Source organism: Marmota flaviventris, chromosome 2 (genome assembly GCF_047511675.1).
Source record: "Marmota flaviventris isolate mMarFla1 chromosome 2, mMarFla1.hap1, whole genome shotgun sequence".
Classification (NCBI taxonomy): domain Eukaryota; kingdom Metazoa; phylum Chordata; class Mammalia; order Rodentia; family Sciuridae; genus Marmota; species Marmota flaviventris.
In genome coordinates this window covers 186,173,373-186,189,220 of record NC_092499.1, presented here as the reverse complement: position 1 = coordinate 186,189,220, position 15,848 = coordinate 186,173,373, and the positions used below count along the sequence as shown (strand labels likewise).

The following is a 15,848-nucleotide window of genomic DNA, read 5'->3' as shown; positions in this document are numbered from 1 at the left end:
TGGTTTTGAATATTAAATCTATTAATTAAAATTAAATTAATGCCTATTAAATTAATGCCTAATGATATCTTGAGTAAATAATTAGGAAATATGGATTTATATTATGTACATGTATGTTTTTCCTAATTATATAAATGCACATACTTACATGGCATACATTCTTCACCTCCAATAGGAGAGCTTTCCTATTTATATTTATGTGCATGCATACACAGACACACACACACACACATATATTATATACATATGACAAATAGCTTTAATGAAAGAAATTCTCTTATCACTCAACGGGAATAATACAAAACTTCAAATGGGAAAAGTGAACAAATTAACAGGGAATTCAGAAAGAAGGAAAAATTGGTCATTACACATAGAAAGATATAGCACATTTCAACTGTAATCAAAGGCAGATTAAAATGGAGATCTAGTTTTTGCTTATCAAATGTTTGGAGGTTTTAAGAGACATTTAAGGTTGTAAGGGACACTGCCTGGATAGGAGCATAAATGCTATTAGAAGAGCGTTATGGCAAGAGGCCTCAGGTATCCCAAAATCTGGATAGCCTTTGTCCCAGAAATTGTAATTCTGTCACTTATTTTAAGGAAATTCTTAAATCTTTGCACAAAGTTTTAGTTATGATAAAGAGTTGTTTATATTGGTGAAAATTTGAAAACAAACAAAATGTTAGATAATAGGCTTTTGTTAATTCATGCATCCTAATAGAATGTCCAGTAAAAGTAATATTGAAGGAAAAATACTAGTGATGTGGAAATATACTTAGTGTTGTAAACTATTACGAGTGGGAAATGTCAGGTTTCTACAGTAAATGTGTAAATGCCATTTTGGGTGTGCAGGAAAATAGAAGCACTATAGTAATGTATAGGAAATAGAAAATATGTTGAATATATTCATGAAAATTAGCATCATTTTTTCTGGTTGATGGGATCATGGTAATTTTCTTCTTTTTTTTTAATATGTAATTTTCACTTTTATATAGATAACTTTTGAAGAAAAGAAATAATAAAAATTATTCTTAAAAATGTAAAGTCACGTGGCTGGGGCTGTGACTCAGAGATAGAGCGTCTTCCTCACACACATGAGGCACTCAGTTTGATCCTCAGCCCCACATAGAAATAAATAAAGATGTTGTGTTCATCTGCAATTAAAAAAAAATGTAAAGTCACAATACTAAATCCTAAGAGGGCACTCAGATGCCATCAAGGCACATTAAATTGCTCCACACTCTTGCTCAATTCATTGTTCAGGTCCTGTTCATTTTTCCTTAAGTGCTAAATTACTTTAGGGTAATGTCAGTAATCATTCTTATCCCAATTTGCGATCCTTCCTATTTAACCTTAGAATTTGGCCCTAGCTTTCTCCATGTTTGTTTTTATTATTATTGGTACATTGTAATTGTACATAATAGTGGGATTTATTATGCAGTATCCATACATGCACATAACATGATTTAGTCGATCTCATTCCCTGTTACCTTCCCTTTCCCGCCTCTCCTCTCTCCTTCTGATGTGCTTGATCTACTCTACTGATCTCCCTTCTAGTAGTAGTAGTAGTAGTTGTAGTAGTAGTAGTAGTAGTAGTATTTCAGTAGTGCATTATAATTAAGTATATAAGCAAAATTCACTGTAGTGTATTCATACATGGACATAGCATAATTTGGTAGATTTCATTCTCTGTATGTGTATTGTAAAGCTACTATGAAAAAAGTTTTTCATGGTACTATTCCTCTAAAAGAGAATTGGGACTAGAAGGTGATGACTATAATTGAAAGAGCCATTCTTTTTTATTTATTTTTTAATATCTTTATTGTATATGGAAATAATTATTTTATTTATTATATGGTGCTGAGGTTCAAACTGAGCACCTCACACATGCTAGGCAAGCACTCTACCACTGAGCCACAACCTCAGCTCTATTTACTTATTTTTATTAGTACATTATGTTATACATAATTGTGGGGTTCATTTTTACATATTCATAAATGTATATAACATAATTTGTTTCATTTCAAACCCTAGTACTCTCCCCTTCTCCCCACGTCATCCTCTACTCTATTGGTCTTCCATTTATAAATTTATTTTTTAATCAGTGCATTCTGATTACACATTAAAGTGGAATTCATTGTGATATACATACACATAGCATAAATTCATTCCACAGTTCTGCCCCTTTCCCATCCTTTTTTACATCTCTATTACCTTTCTTTACCATTGTTCTCCCTTCTATTTTCATGAGATCCCCTCCATTTTTCTTTAATTTCTTATTTTTCTCTCTATAGCTTCCACATATAAGAGAAAACATTTGATGCTTATTTCACTTAGTGCAACATTTGACAGTTCCATCCATTTACCAGTAAATGACATAATATTATTATTCTCTGTGGCTGAGAAAAATTCTTAATCTGTTCATCTATTGACAGCACCTGGTTTGGTTCCATAACTTGGCTATTGTGAGTTGCACTGCTATAAACATTGATGTAGCTGTATCACTGTAGTGTGTTGATTTTAGTTCTACTGAATAAATACTGAGGAGTGGGATCACTGGTTCCATTCCTAGTTTTTTGAAGACTCTCCATACTGCAGTCCCACTAACAGTGTATAAGTGTACCCTTTTCCTGATATCCATTCTTCCATTTTAAGCCCTGAGACACAGAGCCCATGTCTTCCTCCTATTTCTGTCACTGGGACTAGACATGGAGTCAGTGCTCAGTAGTTATTTGACTGACCCAAGTAAGGGAGGAAAGTTTGCTCTACACCATTCCCCATTTTCTTGAAACAAAGTTCAAACACCTGAATACAGCCTACACAGCCTTGGTTATCTGTTTTCTTATGTATTCTGAAGGGAGTGATTTTCCCTAGATTAGAGACAGTAAACTGTAAAGTTGTCTAGAAATAAAGTAACAGGAGTTTATACTTTGGTGGGAAGGAAGAACTTTCGAGAAGATTAGAGCAAATCGTGCAATTAAGGATAAGTAATAGTGGGGAGTAGTTGCTATAACACTGTTTTTGATCTTAATCTAGTAGACATTTTTACTAGTAACTTGGAAAAATAATATTCTTGTAATACAAATAATAACTGAGTTTAGAGTAGAATATCTTCATGCCCATATTTCCAACTGCTTTATGAGGTAGCCAAGGTAGATGTGAGGGAAACCCAGCTCAAGATACTGTGAGCTCACACATGCCACAGAGGTAGGAGGCTTCTGATTCAATATCCCAGCACCTTTTTTTCATTTCTTGGTTCATTAGGGTACCAGGACTTTGGTGAAGGACTTTGCAAAACATAAGGGCAACTCAGGAAAACTTTAGTGGTGGTTGGGGTCATGACCATAGCTTAGTGAGAGCAAAGGTGGGAAGTGGACTGCAGGATAGTCTGCACCTAGGTTCTAGAGTCAAACTGCTGGGGCTTCTCTCACAACTCTCTCTGTCTCTTTTTCGCACATGCACACACACACACACACACGTGCACGCATGTGCTCACTAAATCTCTCACAAGCTGGGTGAACTTATGTCATGTGCATAATCCCCTTCAAACTTATCCTCATGTGTGAAACAGGACTCCTAATAGTATCAGCTTTACAGAATACCTACAATTAAGTGACACAGTGCTATTGTTTTTCAACTTTATTGAGCTATAACTGACAAAAAATTTTGTATATTTAAGGTATACAACTTGATGCTTTGATAAACATACATTGTGAGATAATCACCATGCTTGCATATCTTGTCTCTTACCTCATTGCCTGTCTGCCCACCTGCTTATCTTTTTTTTTTTTTTTTTTTCCTCTTTTTGGTGAGAACACTTAAGATGTATCTCTTGGCAAATTTCAAGTATACAATGTAGTATTTTTAAGGGTTGCCACTATGTTATATATTGGATCTCCAAAATATTTCTTTACATAACTGAAATTTGTACCCTTTGACCAACATCACCCCACTTACCCCTTTCCTCTGCCCATGGCATCCACCATTCTGTTCTCTGTTTCTATGAGTTCATCACGTTATTTTATATTCCATATACAGATGAAATCATGCAGTATTTGACTTTCTCACTGGCTTATTTCAAGTAGCATAGTATCCTCCATATTCATCCATGTTGTTGTAAATGGCATAATCTTTTTTTTAAGTCTGAATAGTATTCTATTGTGCATATATATATAGACCACACTTTCTTTAATCATTGATCTGTGGATACAAACACTTAAGAATATTTCCATATCTTGGCTGTTATAGATAATAAATGTCAGTGTTTATAGAAATGCTTATACTAGAGATCCAGAAATATAGCACATGAAGAACTGTTGAACAAATTGGTGTTTGTTTGTTTAAACCAGGTAGGGAGGAGACTGTTGAAAAGCCAACTTAGGATAGAATCAGGTTACTTACCACTGCTGTAAAGGAAGCATTTCATACCAATAAGCAGCAGTTAGGAGCTAGGAAGTTAGGCTATAATTTCATAAATAGTGATAAAGATTGTGATTCTACTATTAAGCAGGTAGAAGTAAAGCTGTTTTGGCAAAGGATTCATCTTGGCAAGGATAGTAAATTTCTTACGGGAACAATTGAATTTGAGGGTGGATTTGATAGGATTCTGTAGAAAGTATTCCTGCATTGATTAGACAATGAAAGTGGATAGTCTCTAACGTGTCTTCCATCCAAAGAGGCAGTAAGAATGTTCCAGCAGTCCAGCAGGAGGGTTTCTCAGTAAGAGAAAGCTCGGTGACCATTTATTTCACACAGCTCTTTGACCTTGGTCACAATACTTACCCTCTGTCAGTCAGTTTCTTTATCCAGAAAGTAATTAAACTTCTACTCCATGAGGTAGTTTTGAGGTTTAAATGAAAACACTTAGCATTACTCTGGATCCACATTAAATATCCTTGAATATTGCATATTATTGATTTGTAACTGAACTTTTTTGAGGCTTAATATGTATAAAGATGAGTAAACCAATTCTAAATGGTCTTGAATTTTTACAAAATAAGCACACTTACGTAACTACCACCTAAATCTGGATATAGAACTTTATCAGTACCCAGAAAACTCCTTTCATACTCCTTCTGATGTTAGCTGCTGTTACTAAAAAGAAAAAGAAGGTATAATTCCAAGCTGCCAAGGGAACAAGAAGCAATTAAAAAAAAAAAAAAAAGGAGAACCTAGTGGTGATTTTTGCATCTAGCTGTAGTGACTAACAGGAAAGTCTCATCTGGCCATGGCACAGCCTATACAGTGGTTGGATCCTTTAAATGTAGTCATGACATGTAAGATTTGGGGACAGTGAAGAAATAGCTGTGAAATGACTTTATTCTCAAGCAAACCCTTTCTGTGTATGATTCTAATAGAGTCTATGGTAAGGACCACTTAAAAATTCTAGATTTTAGATGTGAAAGAAGGAAAATGCATCTCTTAATTGTTCTCTGTTTGTTAGCCTGATGAAGACTTGTTCAATCCAGATTATGTAGAAGTGGATCGCATCTTGGAAGTGGCTCACACCAAGGATGCAGAGACAGGGGAGGTGGGTGTGTTGCCATTTGCCTCTCCTAAAGCATCATCCCTTCCTTCTATGTATGTCACTTATTAAAACATGTGGCTTCTGTCTTATTTTATTCATGTGTCATCATGAAGGGTGGCAAAGTGTGATTGACTCCTTTAATCTAGTAGGAAGAAAGCCCTAAGTTTTTCTCCTGCTTCCTATCAGGAGGTGACACATTACCTGGTGAAGTGGTGCTCCCTGCCATATGAAGAAAGCACTTGGGAGCTGGAGGAAGATGTGGATCCTGCAAAAGTTAAAGAATTTGAGTCTCTTCAAATTCTCCCTGAAATTAAACACGTGGTAATGTATCTATATTTCTGTCTGGTACCTTTGATAACAAGTAATTTTATGTGGTTGTGAAGCTGTGCTCCTAAGCCATTTCTGTGGCATCTTACCTTTGTCATTCCCCCTGATGATCCTGCAGTTTAGGGTGTTTATTTCCCTGCCTAGATCAGCCTGCAGCTCTATTTTCTTGTGTGTGACATTTAAGAAGCTTGGACATAGCTTAGATTTCTTGGTGTGTAGCTGACATATGCAGTCAGGAAGATGGAAAATATAACAAATACCTGGCATGCAGAAGCAGCTCAGCAGATACTGTCTTTCTTAATTCTTGTTATCTCATGATTCCTCAGTGATCTCTTTTCTTTGTTTTATCCTTTTCCTTTACTCAACTGGAATATTCTTAATAGGAAGAATAGTCCTTTATCTGTAGATCCCTGGGGCCTCACAGAGAGAACATAGTGTTTTGATATAGGTTTATTCAGTTGGTGTGTTTTCTTGATTCTGGAGTATTTGTGTATTTAGAGTATCAATCATTAAAAGGGGGAAGGATTGGAATCAAAGTCTTGTTAAGATAATTAGGAAAGAGAATTGTTGTTAAACATAAGATTGTAGACTGAAATGATCAGTTTTTGTTTAAAAATAATCACTATTTTCATATGAAAATCTCATACTGGTTCCTTATTAGTGTTATTTGTTGCTTTTACATTACTGGAACTCGAGACTCAGAAGACTAGACCTCAGCATTGAACTTAGATCCCTATTAGAATCCATTCAGGAGCAGTGTTTCGTTTTAGGTTTTTCTGCTATATGAAAGGTGTAAAGAGGCATTTTAAGATGCAGAATTGTGATTAGAAACTTATAGTTTCATGTTGTTTGTCTACATGATTATTAAATTTCTCTTTTAACTCTCTCCTATATATACTGTTGTTCATTTTAAATTAAATTTGTGAGTCATTTATTAAGCACCTGCTGTAGGTTGTGTCTTCTATGAGATATAATAAGAAACAAGGTACTGCCCCTGCCCACCAGGAGCTCAATGTGATGGAAGAATGTTTGTACATGGACAGCACAGGATGATTGTGATATGCAGCATAATGCAGAAGCTAAGCAGGGTGGAAGCCGAGTTCACTCTAACCCTTTGTTATCATCTAGAAGTAATCATGATTCTTACCTGTTCTCCTAGCTTGACTCCCACTTGGTTTCTCAGCCTGTGTGCATTTGGCAGGAAAATGAATACAAGGGTAATTTGTGGTGATTTCACATTTTCTTTCCTTTACTTTGCAGTTGTGAGGCTGTTGTCCTCCCCAGCTCTTAATGAACTATAGTATCCTTTTATACTTGCCCTTTTTTCCCCTAATTTATTTGTTTTCATTGAAAATGTATATTTTGAAATTTCATCTGAAGAATTCTAAACTTAAATTGTACCAAAGATATAATTAAAGCTATCTTTTTATGTGTTACAAATAGGACAAATTCTAAATGGTACTTTGCCTGAATGACTTTTTTTTAAGGGATCTAATTCTAGATTTTGAAGTTTACAGGTAATCTTACCAGTCTTGACTCAATATCTAAATAAACCTAAAAGACGAAAAACCCAAAGCAGTGACTAGATCAGAAAGTAATACCTCTACATAAGAGCACTTACAAGGCAAAGTAGAAATCCATAGTGAAACTCTGTCATGGTAGCTACAGGACTGAGAGCCAGGTACTTGAGTCTCTGAGAGCAAGGAAGCTCCTGTGAACTGGGTTGCTTGGGCTTCAGGGATCCAGGCTGAAGTCTGAAGAGTTCCCATTGGCTAAGAAGAATGTTATTTCTTTAAGGGAACAGAGCATAAGAACTTATAGGAATATCTTCACTCAGAAGCTTTTGCTTTAAGAGTTGTGGGGTTTGGGGGTTTGGGGATTTTTTTGTTTTTTTTTTTTTTTAAAGACTGGCATAATGTGTTTTCCCCCTTTGTTTCTCAAAACACCTATAACTATGTGTTGATAATGTTCATTAGAGTCCCATTTCAAAGTCTAACCATACCAGAATATAGTTATCACATACTTTTCTAAAAGGCCATGGATAGCTTAGACTTAATTCCAAACATGAATGAAATAATTGAGGATTTTTTTTTTCTTTTTTTTAAATTTCATGGGTAAGTGGCTTGGTTTTAGTTAATAGCATATCAAGTGAAAATTTGATTATAGTAATCCAAAGGTGAGCCATCAAAGACTGAAGTTATTATATGGAAAAATTATAGTCTCAATATTCTCATTTATACATATAGGCATACTAAGAATTTTTTATTTTTAAGATCTTAAAGTCTCATTTTGGGAGCTCATTTTGCCTATAAGCAAACTATGACTATCTAAGAAAAAATAAATGAGATTTGTGGCTAGAAAGCTCAATACATAAAGATTTAAATTTTCTCCAAATTAATAAGTTCATTGTAATTCTAAATGAGATTCCAACTGGAGTTTAAGAGAACTTGACAAATTGATTCTAAAATTATACAGCATAGTAAAAATAGCAAAGATGTTTTTGGAAAATAATTCCCCATCAGATATATAACTAGAATAATCAAAGAATGTGATACTCAAGCCAATGGAAATGAAGAATCGTGATTCAACTCCATGACTATCTTGGAACCTAATATATAATGTAGCATCTCGTATCAATATAGAAAAGATAAGATTATTTTTAGAAACCATTGTTTTATAGGAAAAATAAAGTACCAAGGCTGCCTCTATTTTGTTTAAGGGGAATGTAAGGAATTTGATTGATTTTTTTTTTTTTTTTTTTTTTTTTGCCGTATGTGCTAACTTTAGAAACTAACCAACACAATATTTGACCCACTGTACTTTGCTAAGCTGATACACAAAGTGCCATTTCCTGGTACAAAGAATTAACAGAATAAAAATAAAGTACTTGAATCAACGAAAGAGATAAAAGACTTCTACAATGAAAACTACAGCACGCTAAAGAAAGAAATTAAAGAAGACCTTAGAAGATGGAAAGATCTACCTTGTTTTTGGATAGGCAGAATTAATATTGTCAAAATAACCATACTACCAAAAGCACTATAGATATTTAATGCAAATTCCAATCAAAATCCCAAGGATATTCCTTATAGAAATAGAAAAAGCAGTCATGAAATTCATCTGGAAAAATAAGAAACCCAGAATAGCTAAAGCAATTCTTAGCAAGAAGAGTGAAGCAAATGGAATCACTATACCAGACCTTAAACTATACTACAGAGCAATAGTAGCAAGAACAGCATGGTGTTGGCACCAAAATAGACTGGTAGACTAATGGTACAGAATAGAGGACACAGAGACTAATTACAGTTATCTTATATTTGACAAAGGTGCCAAAAATGTACATTGGAGAAAAGATAGCCTCTTCAACAAATGGTGCTGGGAAAATTGGAGATCCATATGCAACAAAATGAAATTAAACCCCTATGTCTCGCCATGCACAAAACTCAAAAGTGAATTAAAGACCTAGGAATTAAATCAGAAACACTGCATCTATTAGAAGAAAAAGTAGGCCCAAATCTCCATCATGTCAGATTAGGCCACAGCTTCCTTAATAAGACTCCTATAGCACAAGAATTAAAACCAAGAATCAATAAATGGGATGGATTCAAACTAAAAAGCTTCACTTCTCAGCAAAAGAAACAATCAGTGAGGTGAATAGAGAGCCTACGTTTTGGGAACAAATTCTTACCACATGTATGTCAGAGTACTAATCTCTAGAATATATAAAGAACTCAAAAATCTTAACACCAAAAAAAACAAATAACCCAATCAACAAGTGGGCCAAGGAAGTGAACAGACACTTCTCAGAAGAAGATATACAGTCAGTCAACAAATATATGAAAAAATGTTCAACATCTCTAGCAATTAGAGAAATGCAAGTCAAAACTAAAATTTCATCTCACTCCAGTCAGAATGGCAGCTATTAAGAATGCAAACAACAAAAAGTGTTGGCAAGGATGTGGGAGGAAAGGCACACTCATACATTGCTGGTGGGACTGCAAATTGGTGCAGCCAATATAGAAAGCAGTATGGAGAATTCTTGGGAAACTGGGACTGGAACCACCATTTGACCCAGCTGTCCCACTCCTCGGTCTATACCCAGAGGACTTAAAAATAGCATACTACAGGGACACCGCCACATCAATGATTATAGCAGCACAATTCACAGTAAACTGTGGAACCAACCTAGATGCCCTTCAGTAGATGAATAGATAAAGAAAATGTGGTATATATGCATAATGGAATATTATTCAGCATTAAAAGAGAATAAAATCATGGCATTTGCAGACAAATGGATGGAGCTGGAGAATATAATGCTCAGTGAAATTAGCCAATCCCAAAAAAACAAATGCCGATGGTCATTATTACCCTAAGTACATGTGTGAAGACACGAAGGATGTGACTCTACTTGGTGTACAACCAGAGATATGAGAAATTGTGCTCTATAAGTGTAATATGAATTGTAATGCATTTTGTTGTCATATATAACAAATTAAAATTAAAAATTAAAAATGATGTAAAAAAGAATTAATAGAAACAAATTTTTAAATAGAAACTGAAAAAAAAACCCTAATATTAGCTTGCAGGGAAATTAAAGTATAGAAGAAGATGGCATCCTATCATATGTCTAAGCCATATGACACTTATCAAGTTTTAGGAGTGTCTGTTTCTCTTCTTAATTACTTGTAAATTTTATAGAAGTATTTTTAATCTGTTAAAATTAAAAAATATAAGACTGCTTATTACTCAGAAAATTACAACTATAGTTTGAAACCAGCCTTTGGGCAGTATTTGAGGTTTACCACCTTGCCAGTGATGGTTTTATGCTCCTAACATCCTTTTCTTTGTACTGTACTTTGCGCTTCTTCCTTAGGAACGGCCTGCTTCAGACTCCTGGCAGAAACTTGAGAAATCTCGCGAATATAAGAACAGTAACCAACTTCGGGAATACCAGCTAGAGGGAATGAACTGGCTTCTTTTTAATTGGTATAACAGGTAAGGCCAAAACCTACCCAGATATCTGTATCTGGAGGTAAACTGTTGCCTTCGCCTCAAAAACTGGCAGTAGCAGAGTGGTGAGTGAGCAGCATAGCCTCCATTTAGAATTGTTCAAGGCTGATTTTGCTTTTATTTTAGGTGTTTCTTCAGCCAAAAGGAAAAATAAGGCCAGGCATGGAAGACATGCCTACAGTCCCAGCAGCTAGGGAGACTGAGGCAGGAGGATCACAAGTTTAATGTCAGCAATTTAGCGAGGCCCTAAGCAACTCAGTGAGATCCTGTCTCAAAGGGCTGGGCATGTGGCTCAGTGTTTAAGCACCACTGGGTTCAATCCTCAGTACAAAAAAAAAAGGTGGGGGGAGAAATGATGTTTAGACATCCCTGTCTTTGTGCCTTACTGGAAGCAAGAGAGTGGTGGGGGTCAACCTAGGTGAAACAAAATACTAAATATTTTTTAAAACTGTTTTCTGTCTCTAAGTCTTTAGTCTCCCTCACCCCCAACAAAAGGCTCTAAAAGAGAATGGATCTGAAATATAGCCCCCACTTTTGGACTTAAATTGTGAGCCATATATGTTCTGGACTTATGTGCTATAGCAGTCCATTTTGAATTTTTGGTGTTCTAGTTCTTGTCATTATCTGGTTCAACCAGATGAAATTTCAGAAAGGTGGGTTGAGATTTTCTTAATATTCTAGATTATACCCCATAATAGTGATTTTTAAGATTGTGTTGTTATGCAAAACCCATCTACATAGGATTCTGGACACCTATGTTCTAGCATAGTCAGTCTCTGCCACTTACTAAAGGTGTGACCCAGAGCATAATTCACCCATCCAGGCCTTGGGTTGCCCATCTGAACAGTGAGAGAGTGAGACCAGATGATGGACATACCCCTTCCAGAGCCATAGCTCTGGTATGCAGTCTGTGATTCTGGATCACTAGAAGAAACCAACATTTTTACTCTTAAGAAATTTATCACATGGTTTAAAACATCCTTTTTTTTCGTTAATATTTTTTTGGTTGTTAATGGACCTTTATTATATTTTATTTATATGCAATGCTGAGAATCAAACCCAGTGCCTCGCATGTGCTAGGCTAGCGCTCTACCACTGAGCTACAACCCCAGCCCCTCAAATGTTGTCCTTTGATAACAAACAAATGATAAATGATGAGAACCACATAACTTCTCATCTTTTTATTTTTATCTTGGCTTCTAGGAAGTTTTTCAATTACAAAAACTGGCTTAGGTTTGAAGCATTTTTTCCTCGATATTATTTTAATATTTAGTAATTTTTTTTAGTTTATATTTTAATAGACTTACTTTAGTATTTTCTCCCAAGTTGGCATAGTTCCATTTTGGAAGTAGGAAGGGTATGAATAACAATAAAAAATAAGCCTGTTTCATCTCTATAAAATGAAAAAAAGCCTTCACTGATGACCATACCAATCAAGGTATACTTGTGAAGCTTTCATTATTATTATTGTTTTTTCGTTTTTACCAACTTCTAACAGCTCTACTATATTGATAATGCATTACCTGTATTTCTTCCCCTCTACAGAAAAAACTGTATTTTGGCTGATGAGATGGGCCTAGGGAAAACCATCCAGTCCATCACATTCCTTTCAGAAATATTCCTCAGAGGAATCCATGGCCCTTTTCTCATCATCGCCCCTCTCTCCACCATTACTAACTGGGAGCGGGAGTTCCGAACATGGACAGAGATGAATGCCATTGTGTACCATGGCAGCCAGATCAGCAGGCAGATGATCCAGCAATATGAAATGGTGTACAGAGATGCACAGGTGAGCCTCACACAAATCACAGAGACCCAGGGACTACTTGAGTTCAGAATATCCTATCTACCACTTATCTTCAGGAGTTTCAGATTCCTATACTTTAGATAACTCTTGACTTACTCTGTTGAGTCATATGTTTGTTGAAGCTGATTTCTTGCCCTTATAGTTTATTTTAATTTATGATAAAACGTAGGATTAGTGGGCATGCTTTCATATCCCTCTGAGATACCTCAGAGATCTTTTCTCGGCTTTCAGTGTTGGCTTATGAAGTTGCTTTTATATGCAGATTTTATCTGGATTGTTATGTGCTCAGTGAAGGAAGTGAGAAGAATTATCATACAGTGGATAGATTTCTAGCCAGGGAGTTTGGAGAGGAGGTAGACACATTGGACAGATAAAGAGAAAACAGGTTTCATGTTATTAAAAGCACAACAGAATTTTTAAAAAGATTTTGTTACATATAATCACTTTGTTGAGTATGGTTATATGTTTGTCTTCAGCACTGGTTTTTACAATTAAGCAAGGTAAAAAGTAAATGACTCCAATCAAGAAAGCCATTTGCTCTCCCCAGGGGTTCCATAGACAGCAAGAGACATTTGGGAGAAATTTCACATGTGCTCTAACATCATGCAGCTCTGCTTTTGAAATGTGAGGCAACACCAAGAAAGGCTGAATGACCAAGGTGTGTCCTCTCCAATAGCACTTGCCCTGAGTCAATCTATGCTGGAACCTGAGTTACAAGATGGAACTATTTAAATCTGAAAAGCGGCAGAGGGTTTTCCTGGATTCAGGCTATACATGGTTTAGATCAAGTTCTAGGTGGAGGTGTGTGAATCAACTCCATCTTCTTTCTTTATCATAGTAGTTAGTAAATGATAGGCTCCCTGTCTTCTTACATACCTTATCCTTGTCTCCTTTTTGACAATACTTGCTGCCTTACTTGTTTCATGGATGTGAAGTCTCTCTTTGCTAAGTAGTAGATTTATTATTACATTCTCTATTTTATTCTTATATATTCTCCTTTCTCACAAGAGGAAAAGGGCTGAGGATATGGCTCAGTTGGTAAAGTGCTTGTCTTGCATGCACAAGGCTCTGGGTTCAATCCCCAGCACCAAAAAAAAAAAAAAACTTATCTCACAAGAAGAAAGCATTGTGTTGGCTTCTCACTTAGGCCTTAGTATTTAACAGTGCTTCCTTCTCTAATTCAGCAGGCGACCCATTTGCAGAGTTCTTTATACCATTAGCCATGGTAAAAAGCTCTACCTTTGGTTGTGTCATCCTCAGGGAAACCCCCTCTCAGGAGTCTTCAAGTTCCACGTTGTCATCACAACATTTGAGATGATCCTGGCAGATTGTCCAGAGCTGAAGAAGATTCACTGGAGCTGTGTGATAATTGATGAGGCCCACCGGTTGAAGAATAGGAACTGCAAACTTCTGGAGGGTCTGAAGCTCATGGCTCTGGTGAGAGTTAGCCAGCTTTTTACATAAATAAATACAGATTTCTTCCATTCAGGGTAGAGGAAGTTTTCCTCAGACATGTCACTTACTTGTATATACATAGTCCTTTTGTCACAAATTGAATCCAAGAGGGGCTCATGAAATTTGGGGCCTGAAAATGTAAGCTGTTTTGGTTTGTTTCTGGGTCTTGAATGAACTGGTACCACACATGATGACCTTTTAATGTTAATGCATTGGAACAGTGTCAGTTTGTGGTGGGTAGGTATTCGATAAGTGAATGAATGAATGAATGCTTTAGTTAACATGAAATTGCTGCTGGAATCAGTGATGTGAAAGAAAAGTTGACCCATTTGAATGACTGCTTTAGTTAACATGAAATTGCTGCTGGAATCAGTGATGTGAAAGAAAAGTTGACCCATTTGATGACTACCCCTATGAAGTGTTGGCACTCCATCTTTTCATTAAGGTTGAATAGAATTGCCCCAAATTTAAGCACACAATGCCCTGGTTTAATTTTCCCCGCTAAAATGTACTATTTGGATAGCTCAAACACTTTTTATCATGTGCTTTTAATTTGTATAGGAACATAAAGTGCTGCTCACTGGAACACCTTTGCAGAACTCTGTGGAAGAACTCTTCAGTTTGCTAAATTTTTTGGAGCCATCACAGTTTCCTTCAGAGACTGCTTTCCTGGAAGAGTTTGGAGATCTGAAAACAGAGGAACAGGTAAGAGGGGCCCAAAGGATTGAGGAGATAATGTGATAGTTACCTTCACATCAAGAAAAGAGCAAGTCATTATGGGGACAAGATTTTGCATCTCTGGTAAAATGAGCATTACCTCCTTTATTTTCTGTATTTGTTTATATTGGAGAGGACTACCTGATTATTTGCAATTCCTATTACTACAAAGGATAGATGACTCGGCATCCAAAATGTCTTACGTTAGCATATTAGGCCTTCTGCTTCACTGAGCTCCTTTGTGCATTCAGTGGTTTTGCTCACAGGTCTGAGCTTAGAAGCATGGTGCTTGACCTCAGGAGCATGATGCTTTTCTTCTGCTTCCCTCATCCCTTCATCCTTCCTCCTACATAATGAACAACTTGTTCCCAGGCCTACCTTCTTGATTACAATACAATACACAGGTAGTGAGGGAAAGAAGGCAGTCATATTAGGGTAGTCCAGTTTTATCAGGATCAATTGAGTTTCCTATTTTTGAAGGTCTAGTCTTAAATCTGGTTTGTTGGACTTAAAGCTAATTCCAAAAAACCAACATTAATAAAAATCTATCTACTATGAGTAGAAATCTCTGTTAGGAATTATAGAAATAAACCAGACAAGCTTAAGTGCCATAAGAGGAAGAAATAACAGAATTGAGAACTTTGAAGTAGAGAAATCAGGAAATATTTTAGAGAGTACAATTTATGAGTACATTTTGAGGGATAGATAAGTTTTGAACTGGTGGAGAGAGGAAAAGGTGGTGACTACTTTGCATAGGAAAAAAGCCCAGCGTAATCTGAGTAGTGAGGAATTACCTGGTTGAACTGAAAACAGAGGAGATGAATTGGGAAGAAGTTTACAGTTTTGTTATAAGGCAGATTGAAGAGTCTATAGGTAATAGAGAAGCCATGCAAGGCTTTTATTATAGGAATGACATAATTAACCCTGCTAAATTAATTTAGCAATGGTGTGAAAGTGGGTTGGGGCAAAGAATTGGGGGACTGAAAAGGTTTGGAAATTTCACTA

At 36.0% G+C, this 15,848-nt stretch overlaps 1 protein-coding gene across 5 annotated transcripts in view; it reads left to right on the top strand.

Moving 5' to 3' along the window:
- Chd6 (chromodomain helicase DNA binding protein 6) overlaps positions 1-15,848 on the top strand; it is a 211,559-nt gene that overhangs the window by 118,382 nt on the left and 77,329 nt on the right. For all 5 annotated transcript variants that reach the window (XM_071608931.1, XM_071608932.1, XM_071608934.1 and 2 more), the window contains 6 exons: positions 5,444-5,530; positions 5,714-5,848; positions 10,728-10,849; positions 12,410-12,653; positions 13,932-14,108; positions 14,688-14,831. In XM_071608931.1, the coding sequence (XP_071465032.1) occupies positions 5,444-5,530; positions 5,714-5,848; positions 10,728-10,849; positions 12,410-12,653; positions 13,932-14,108; positions 14,688-14,831 (909 nt within the window). The remainder of the gene's footprint in view (positions 1-5,443; positions 5,531-5,713; positions 5,849-10,727; positions 10,850-12,409; positions 12,654-13,931; positions 14,109-14,687; positions 14,832-15,848) is intronic.